Below are 10286 nucleotides of genomic sequence, written 5' to 3'. Positions count from 1 at the left end.
CGTACAGCCGAATGGAGAGTAACGGTACAGCCGAATGGAGAGTAACGGTACAGCTGAATGGAGAGTGAAGACGCTATAGGAGAGTAACGACAGCTGAATGAGAGTACGGTACAGCTGAATGGAGAGTAACGGTACAGCTGAATGGAGAGTAACGGTACAGCTGAATGGAGAGTAACGGTACAGCTGAATGAGAGTAACGTACAGCTGAATGAGAGTAACGGTACAGCTGAATGGAGGTAACGGTACAGCTGAATGGAGAGTAACGGTACAGCTGAATGGAGAGTAACGGTACAGCGAATGGAGAGTAACGTACAGCTGAAGGAAGTAACGGTACAGCCGAATGGAGAGTAACGGTACAGCCGAATGGAGAGTAACGGTACAGCTGAGATAGGAGATAACGGTACAGCCGAATGGAGAGTAACGTACAGCTGAATGGAGAGTAACGGTACAGCCGAATGGAGAGTAACGGTACAGCTGAATGGAGAGTAACGGTACAGCGAATGAGAGTAACGTACAGCGAAGGAGAGTAACGGTACAGCCGAATGGAGAGTAACGTACAGCTGAATGGAGAGTAACGGTACAGCTGAATGGAGAGTAACGGTACAGCTGAATGGAGAGTAACGGTACAGCTGAATGGAGAGTAACGGTACAGCTGAATGAGAAGTAACGGTACAGCTGAATGGAGAGTAACGGTACAGCTGAATGGAGAGTAACGGTACAGCCGAATGGAGAGTAACGGTACAGCTGAATGGAGAGTAACGGTACAGCTGAATGGAGAGTAACGGTACACTGAATGGAGATAGTAAGCTGAAGGGAGTAACGGTACAGCTGAATGGAGAGTAACGGTACAGCTGAATGGAGAGTACGTAACAGCTGAATGGGAGAGTAACGGTACAGCTGAATGGAGAGTAACGACACTTTCCTCGGGGACCCAGACGTTTAACTATTCCACAGCTATCACACCTGATTCAAATTGTCAACAAATCATCAAGCCGTGACTAGGTGAGTTAGTTCAGGACTACGACAGAATTGTGAAACGTCTGGCCACCCCCCCCCCCCCCCACGCAGAGAGATTTTGAGAGCCACTGATCTAGAGAGTAGGGTGCCATTGGGGAGGCAGACATCCTGTTGACGTGTGAGAAAAGAGGATGGAATAGAAGCAGCCTAGATCACTAGGTGTAGAGAGGGATGTTTCCCCGGCCGGACCGAGAGGAAAAACCCCTATCACAGCTGTTAGTCATGTGGTAAAACCTTCCACGGATACTGCTCACACACGTTCTACCTGTTACCCTGACAACTGCCCGACCGCACCGAGGGACTGTGGAATCCTCTCTCCTCTCACACACGGACTTACTCACACACACACACAACACATTCTCATAGACACACTTACAATACATACAGTATGCACACACACCTAAACACCTTTTTTCTCTCTCATATGCACGCTCAGGCACACACATACACACACACAGTACACACAGTACACACACACACAGTACACACACAGTACACAGTCACAGTGTACTAAAAGGGCTTGGCCTCTGGCCTCTGGCCTCTGGGTCTCCATAATGTGGCCAAACATTCTCATTGTATTATAATCACAGCATCCTGTTTGTGACCTAGTGACATCACTTCCTACTTCCTGCCTGATTAAAACAAATGCAGAACATGCCGGCGGAGGCCAATTGCTTTTCTCACACATCTCTCCCTGAGATCGCAAATCTGAATTCCAAATGGCACCTTATTGACTTATATAGAGCACAGGGCTCTGGTCTAAAGTAGTGCACTATATAGGGAATAGGGTGCCATTTGTAACGCATTCCTGTGATTTGTGGTCAGCCCTGTACTCTTCTGGCATTGCGTGGTGGAAGCATGGGCTTTTCAGGAAACAATGGCCACACAAATATGGGACAGGGAAACAAACATTCCTAATCAACTCAATTTATTCTGTTTAGGGAAAACAGGGCAATCTTTGTGTTGATGTCATTGGTTGGGAATGAGGAAACATGGTTTCTGACTATCTCCTGTTCCATCTCTTTATGTAACCCTAAATATGTGGCATGTCATATTCTCAAGAGATCCCCATACATGGTTTGAAATTCCATTGGCAATATTGTCTTGCTCATTGAAGGAATTCTGTTTAGACACAGTCATAAAACAATATGGTTTACACAACAGACGTTTTCACAAGTCGTACAAAAGCCAAGTAACAAACCACCAACACAGAACAATAAGGCAAATAAAACGTTTTGACAAAAGCACAAAGACATGTAACGGTATGAATGAAAAAAAAGCACTAATTATTCTACAAATATCAAACATAAATACATAGAAATGTCTTACACAGTGCAGTGCAGTGTGTTGCCAACGTCTCACAGTGCAGTGCAGTGTGTTGCCCACGTCTCGCAGTGCAGTGCAGTGTGTTGCCCATGTCTCACAGTGCAGTGCAGTGTGTTGCCCAAGTCACACAGTGCAGTGTGTTGCCAATGTCTCACAGTGCAGTGCAGTGTGTTGCCAACGTCTAACAGTGGAGTGCAGTGTGTTGCCCATGTCTCACAGTGCAGTGCAGTGTGTTGCCCATGTCTCACAGTGCAGTGCAGTGTGTTGCCCATGTCTCACAGTGCAGTGCAGTGTGTTGCCCAAGTCTCACAGTGCAGTGTGTTGTCAATGTCTCACAGTGCAGTGTGTTGCCTATTTCTCACAGTGCAGTGGTACAGTCAGAGCCTTCTTCTCCTGGGCAGCTGGGCCCTGATTCCGACCTGAGTTAAGTTGCAGACAAAGGGAATGTAGCGGAGCGCAGACCAACCTGTAACAGTTTGAACCCGACGCATGGCGCAAATACTTGGCCGTATCATCACATAGTTCCATGGTTAGTGCAGGCAATAGACAAGGGTATAGCCTACTATTGTACACTATTCTCCCTATCATAATTCCATGTACACTGATCTTCCAACATTACCATGGGTTAAATAACTGAATGTGGCAATTTTCTGAATGAATAAAACCGATGTATTTTTGATTCATCAATATATTTCATGTTTATTAAAGGCTCTCCAAAATGTTTTATTTTATTTTTATGATTCGTACATACTTTCATAACCCCAAAATATGCCTAAATAATCTACAAGATCAGAGTATTTTTTAACCTACCAGTTGGTGTTGAAACGGAGTCGAATATATGTATATATTTAGATGTCTTGCTTTAATTGATCCCTATTTTCTGAACCCGGTCTCTCTCGATGTATTCTAGTCTGTCGACAAAATTCGAATTAAAGGTACACCGTATTTAAAGGGATGGCTTAAGATAAGTGTACTGAAAACCATATTCAATGAAAACTCCACGAGAAAATCTGTTGGCCAACAAGTGGGAGGGTTTTCAGCTGTTGAATTACATTTATTCGGCGCTCGCAAGAGAACCACACCTGCAAAACTCGTTATGCACCAGCATAAGATAAGTCTYAATACCAACTACTGAGWAATGCGTAGGAAAGGCGTGCGTAAGAAAGGTGTAGTTTCCTAAATCGGGAATCGGGCCCATCATACAGCTGGCCTTCCTAATCTGTGGTTGTAGTTCCCCTAATTAACACTAGGTGTCAGTAAAACGCTCCCTGACTGTCAGTCACTGTAGCCAGTACAGTCAAGCAACTCTGTTGGTGATGAACTTGTTCCTTCTGGTTCAGTCTTGTTTTCTATCAGGAAACAGAATATGCATTTAAATCCTATTGCTTCAATAATCTTAAAGTCGGGTTTTACATCATTGAGGAGAGATCAAGCAGTCATGTCCCTATTTCAGATCTTTATCTCTGAAATGAACCCGTATAATAAACGACCAGTTCAGTCACATTACAGAGCTGAGACTATTACTGAGAAACACCATACCAGGGATACAACAGGAGAGTTTTGTATTTGTATTTATTATGGATCCCCATTAGTTCCTGCCAAAGCAGCAGCTACTCTTCCTGGGGTCTGGCAGAATTAAGGCAGTTATACAATTTTTTTAAACATTACAATACATTCATTACAGAATGCACAACACACTAAGTGTGTCCCCTCAGGCCCCTACTCCACTACCACATATCCACAACACATAATCCACATTTATTTATTCAGACCCTTTGCTATGAGCTCAGGTGCATCCTGTTTCCATTGATCATCCTTCAGATGTTTCTACAACTTGATTGGTGTCCACCTGTGGTAAATTCAATTGATTGGACATGATTTGGAAAGGCACACACCTGTCTATATAAGGTCCCACAGTTGACAGTGCATGTCAGAGCAAAAACCAAGCCATGAGGTTGAAGGAATTGTCCGTAGAGCTCCGAGACAGGATTGTGTCGAGGCACAGATCTGGGGAAGGGTACCAGTACCAGAGTTTGCCAAAAGGCACCTAAAGACTCTCAGAACATGAGAAGCAAGATTCTCTGGTCAGATGAAACCAAGATTGCAATCTTTGGTCTGAATGCCAATTATCACGACTGGAGGAAACCTGGCACCATCCCTACGGCGAAGCATGGTGGTGGCAGCATCCTGCTGTGGGGATGTTTTTCAGTGGCAGGGACTGGGAGACTAGTCAGGATCGAGAGAAAGATGAAAGGAACAAAGTACAGAGATCCTTGATGAAAACCTGTTACAGAGCGCTCAGSAACTCAGATTGGGGGGTGAAGGTTCACCTTCCAACAGGACAACAACCCTAAGCACACAGCCAAGACAAAGCAGAAGTAGCTTCGGGATAAGTCTCTGAATGTCCTTGAGTGGCCCAGTCAGAGCCCGGACTTTAACCTGATCGAACATCTCCTCATGCAACCTGACAGAGCTTGAGAGGATCTGCAGAGAAGAATGGGAGGAAAAAAACTCAAGGCTGTATTTGCTGCCAAAGATTCTTCAACAAAGTACTGAATAAAGGGTCTGAATAATTATGTAAATGTGATAGTTCAGTTGTTTATTTTTTATATATTTGCAAACATTTCTAAAAACCAGTTTTTGCTTATGGGGTATTGTGATGTCATTATGGGGTATTGTGATGTCATTATGGGGTATTGTGTGTAGATTGATGAGGGGGGAAATTATTGAATTAATTTTAGAATAAGGCTGTAACGTAACAAAATGTGGAAAAAGTCAAGGGGTCTGAATACTTTCCGAATGCACTGTACGTATCTGAATCACTAAGAAAATAATTGAATCAATAAATATTCAATGAATATTCCTTGATTTAATATTCCTTCATTGGTTCATCAGGTAGGCATTACTATGTGAACTTAATTGGGGGGGGACAAAAAGTAATTGGGGGGGGGGGACAATCTCAATTGACATTGAAAGGGCCTACATTTACAGTCTCTTTACTCTGTCCAGCATGATGACAATCAATGAAAGGTAGACAGTCAGGCGATGGACTATTTTGTTGACGTGAAAATATAATACATTTAAAGTGCGGACCTTTGTGAAGACCGAATGCGGCAAAATAGCCCTGAACTAGGCTTTTACAGGACATTGAGAGGAAGTGGATGGATCTGACTCAATTCCTTGAAAGGCATGGTGTGATAGGAGATTTACATTGGGTGTACAAAACGAGGTATTTTTTTATTTATTTCACCTTTTATTTAACCAGGTAGGCAAGTTGAGAACAAGTTCTCATTTACAATTGCGACCTGGCAATTGAAAGCGTTCCACGTGGATGCTGGTCCATGTTGACTCCAACGCTTCCCACAGTCGTGTCAAGTTGGCTGAATGTCCTTTGGGTGGTGGACCATTCTTGATACACACAGAAAACTGTTGAGTGTAAAGAACCTATCAGCGTTAGAGTTCTTGACACAAACCGGTGCGCCTTGCACCTACTACCATACCCCGTTCAAATTCACTTAAATCTTTTGTCTTGCCCGTTCACCTTCTGAATGGCAGACACGGAAAGAGCAGGTGTCCTTAATGTTTTGTCCACTCGGTGGAAATCTCTGAGGCAGAGGAAAGGCTTGTACACAGTAGACTTATAATAAACAGCTTACACAGAGGTCTGGATCGTATCATACAAGCTAATGCCAAGCTATTTATATATAATCTAGTATTAAGATTCTCCTGCTTGATACAGCTCATGGATCGACTATAGTAACTAACATGGCTTTTGTTTTAATTTAAGCTAGTCTGGAGCTAGTCTTGAACTAGTCCAGACAGTTATTCTCATCAGTTTCATGGTGCTTGCAGCAGTGAAGTACAGTACAGTGTGAAGGAAGGCACATCCTGTACATTACAGTAGACCTATAGGCTACTTGTCTAGGCAGGTTTCAACAATGTCTAGCCCACAGCCTAGAGTGCACCACAGACTTATATAATCGGAGTGCACATGGCTTTTACACCTGGCTGAGTGAGAGAGGAAAGAGGGAAGGAGGATACAGTACGTGGTATTGGCCTTTGTTCGTGCCATTGGATATTTGAGCTGAGTATACAGTAGGCTAGGTTACAGTACTGCCCCGTGGCCACGGTGTAAAACCAATATGTATGACGCAGAGGAAGCGCACTCTGATGTCCCAGGCACATTAATAACCCCCCCCCCCTCAATCACACACACGCTCGCTCGACACAGACAAACGTAGGCCGAATTGCATAGGCTACACGATCCAAACAAGAACACTCTGATTTGGCTCATTCCTTACTTTCTAGAGAGATAGGCCTCCAATCATTCAAAATCTAATTTAGGCCTAAACCTTCATTGACCTTCCACTATTTGTCCACTTGACTTTATTAGTATATTTTCCATGTTAAAAGATAAGATGTTCAACTCCCCCAAATTGAGAGACTTGGTATCTACTATGAATCTGATGCAATGTCTCGGGCTATTGACTGGCCTGAAATGCTGAGGTAAATTGCATCAGCCAGTCATGGATAATGAGATGTATCGTTGTCTGGGGTGACAGTTTAAAAGTACCCAATCAGAGGCTTGTCTGTTATGATTGATGCTTTTACAAACTAATCGCTGCAAGGCATGGGCGTGTTTTAATTTTAGCCTCAACGCCAATAGAATTTTGAGCGTGGTTTGGAATTCCTACGTATTTGGGACACGCATCTCTGATTCGCTACCACCACATGAAAATCAGCCTCTCTGAGATATAATTGGTTGAAAACATAGTCATAAGTGTCGAACCCATTTTGACTCTTGGATATAAATTTACCATGAGAATACGCCATTTGGTATCAAGAGAACGACTATACGACTGAGCGCAAAGCTTTCTCCGAAGAAACCTTAAGATCAACTCCTTAAAAAACGGTTTCATAAATAAGTTCTCGGTTCGTCGTAAACTACCGGCTGGCTTGGATAGCTAGCCAAACGGTTTTTGCCTGTTTTATTTTTTATACGAAAAGCTAGCCAAGCGGCTACTATGGATTTTTAAGTCAGTATGCGGCGAAACTAATGCATCGGCATGCATCGTGCAAGGCAAAACGGACTCCGATACTCCATCTTCACAACTGCCAAGCAGTTGGGCTCTAATACTGTCCGCGGTATTACTGTGAGCCAACCTATACCGCTCCTCCTTGATCGAAGGAAGCTAACATTACCTAGRTAGCTAATAAATTGAGTCCTCAACCCAATTATTCTTTATTTTTTACCATCACTTCATTTGAAAATCAAAAGACTAGTTACTGACCAAAATGAAGCCTAAAGATATAATCGCCGGTAAGACCAGCCTGACTAGTCTGTGGATCTTCGGGTACGGCTCTCTGGTGTGGAAGCCTGACTTCAAATACAAGAGTAGCAAGGTCGGCTACATCCATGGCTATAAGAGACGCTTCTGGCACGGAGACAACTTCCATCGTGGAAATGATGACCTAGTAAGATGAATATCAATATTTACTATGACCATAAAGTGTTGTTGCATGTACAGTTTGATACCACGCCCTGATGTGGCCGCTGTACAACTTGGCTACATGGCTAACTATGGCTTTATTTAGTCTGTGTTGTTGCTGACCTATTTTTCTCTCCTACGCAGCCCGGGAGAGTGGTGACGCTGATTGAGGATGATGACGTAAGTGGAACTTCCTCCTAAATGATGCCTTTTTGGTTTTATGTACTTTCCACAGAACTCAAACCTTATTACTCATTTCCATTTATATTAATGCGAAATATCCACTTGTTTGTCTTTGAACGACCTGTCTAACAGACATCTCTAGCTTTTCCTCTATACAAAATGTCAGCTTGAATGAAGTGTCTAATGACATCTTACTTCCAATAGGCAACTACCTGGGGCGTGGCCTTCGAGGTGACCGGTTCCCAGGTCGAGGAGTCCCTTAAGTATTTGAATGTGCGCGAGGCCGTGTGCGGCGGTTACGTCACCAAGCTCGTAGACTTCATCCCCGAGGATGACCACTCGAACCAGACCCAACAGGCTCTCCTCTACATTGCTACCCCAGACAACCCACTCTTCCTGGGGCCCGCCAGCCCTGAGGTGATAGGGCACCAGATCGCCACCAGGCAGGGCAAGACGGGTCACAATCTGGAGTATCTTCTCCGCCTGGCTGAGTTCATGAGGAGGAGCTGCCCTCACGTAGACGACCCACACCTGTTCTCCATCGAGGCTGCTGCTCTGGCCCTAGTGCCGTACCTGCTAGGGGCCCAGTAGCCCATACCCTTCCATCTATACTACGATTAGGGCTCTCCTATTGGTACCCTAGTACATATGGTGAACTACTGAAGTAGTGTCTGATGTAGGGAATAGGGTGCCATTTGGGATACAGCCTTAGTGTAAACGTGTTATCTGTAACAGGCTAGCCCAGTCAGTCTCTAACTTCATAAAAACAGATGCGTTCCAGTCCTTTTGTGTATTTGTAAAACCTGTAATGGTGTAGCTTGTCTTAGCCCATCCACTGTTAACCTGACGCCATAAAGGACTGACTTGAAGAGGTACAAAGGGAAGCATGCACTTTGAGTTGACGAGTGCCTGCCTCTTTTATAATTTGTTTTTACCCAAGCATGAATATTTAGTTGGTGTGAAGTTACTTTGTCAAGCCAGACAATTTAAGGGACTCTGTGTACTAGATGTCACTGTTGACCAAACGGTTCTATCTTTTCAGTTCTGGTTTAGGCACTACTGTATTTCAGTCTTAAATGGGACACTGCTTTAACGGTTCTCAGTTTCATGTCCATTAATGAACTACTGATGTAGGTACTATCTGGTGTTTTTTTTTTTTTTAATTTCAACTATTGTCACTCATTTACCAACTGGCTGATATGTTACATACACCTTTGTTGTAAAAGGTTACTTTTAAATCCAGTCGATTAGAAGATCCCACCAATAAATGGTCAAAACATCCTTTTGTGTTGCTGTTTCTGTTCCTAATCATGGTCCATAGCTGTAAGTAGGCAGTGTTCCGATCTACCCAAAAAGAACTGTCTTCCACCAACCATCCATATTGTCATCTCAACTTGGTATGGGGCCGATACCAGCACTCCTATACAACCACTGCAAAATATGACAAGTTCAGGCGAGGAACCCATTGGCTCCATGTTTGGATAAACATGATCTACACCATGCTGCTGAATGCCAACCGAGGGAACATGCAGTACTCATTACAAGGCGTCGACCAACTGCATACGTACACACAGCACTCCCAAACATCTCACCAGAACACACACAGGTGTCAACCAAATACACTTCAGGGTACACCTCCCCATTGGCTGCTGAACACAAACACACACAGTGCTCTCTAACATTGGCTGGCACACGGTGTCCTTTTGGATGTGACTCAAATCAGACTATCTAGGTCCGGTCTTAGGTAACCTGTTACCGGGGGTGACGGCGCATCCCTGGAAGTCGTGTGGTTAGATTCTGCAGCTCTCTGATAGGTCAGGAAGGACATGGAGACGCATCAACACCTGAGGCCAATACTCTAGAACATAGAGGGAACCTCATACTGGTTCTAGAACACTTTAGATGGCAATTCTTCTAAAGAAAGAATTCATTTCCCATTTTGAGTTACCACAACGGAAGGCGGCAGAAGATATAAAATCGAGGAAGACTGAACAATCGTTTATGGTAAAAGCAGGTACACGTGTCGACATTCTCTTAACTTGACCATTAACAGAATGCCCATAGCTTACGATAAAGGATTTCGGAATTGACATCACTTATAAGGGCCACTGACCAACTAAGCCATCGTGGGGGTTTCATAACAGTCCATCAGCGTTCAGTTTATCTAACTGGTATCCTCTAGATCAAAAATTGCAACCATGCTTGAATGTGACACACTGGACAAACCCTTCCACTCGTCTGAAAGAACATCACCAAGAATAACCCTTCCAC

The 10286-nt window shown here is 43.9% G+C and overlaps 1 protein-coding gene across 1 annotated transcript; it reads left to right on the top strand.

The window, feature by feature from the left end:
- The first annotated feature begins 7150 nt into the window (after window positions 1-7150).
- On the top strand, window positions 7151-9296 carry LOC112075959 (glutathione-specific gamma-glutamylcyclotransferase 1-like). Its single transcript, XM_024142867.2, has 3 exons — window positions 7151-7818; window positions 7977-8012; window positions 8220-9296. The coding sequence occupies exons 1-3, from the start codon at window positions 7639-7641 to the stop codon at window positions 8604-8606; spliced, it is 603 nt and encodes a 200-aa protein (XP_023998635.1). The 5' UTR covers window positions 7151-7638; the 3' UTR covers window positions 8607-9296.
- Window positions 9297-10286: the final 990 nt, after the last annotated feature.

Source organism: Salvelinus sp. IW2-2015, unplaced genomic scaffold (assembly GCF_002910315.2).
Source record: "Salvelinus sp. IW2-2015 unplaced genomic scaffold, ASM291031v2 Un_scaffold3486, whole genome shotgun sequence".
In the NCBI taxonomy this organism is placed as follows: Eukaryota; Metazoa; Chordata; class Actinopteri; order Salmoniformes; family Salmonidae; genus Salvelinus; species Salvelinus sp. IW2-2015.
Note: the sequence above shows the minus strand (reverse complement) of the source record. Positions and strands in the feature narration are given on the sequence as shown.

Coding starts and splice junctions, on each gene's coding strand:
- LOC112075959 (XM_024142867.2), top strand. CDS start 7,639: ATGAAGCCTAAAGATATAATCGCCGGTAAGACCAGCCTGACTAGTCTG. Junction 7,819..7,976: donor ATCGTGGAAATGATGACCTA/GTAAGATGAATA, acceptor TCTCCTACGCAG/CCCGGGAGAGTGGTGACGCT. Junction 8,013..8,219: donor CGCTGATTGAGGATGATGAC/GTAAGTGGAACT, acceptor TACTTCCAATAG/GCAACTACCTGGGGCGTGGC.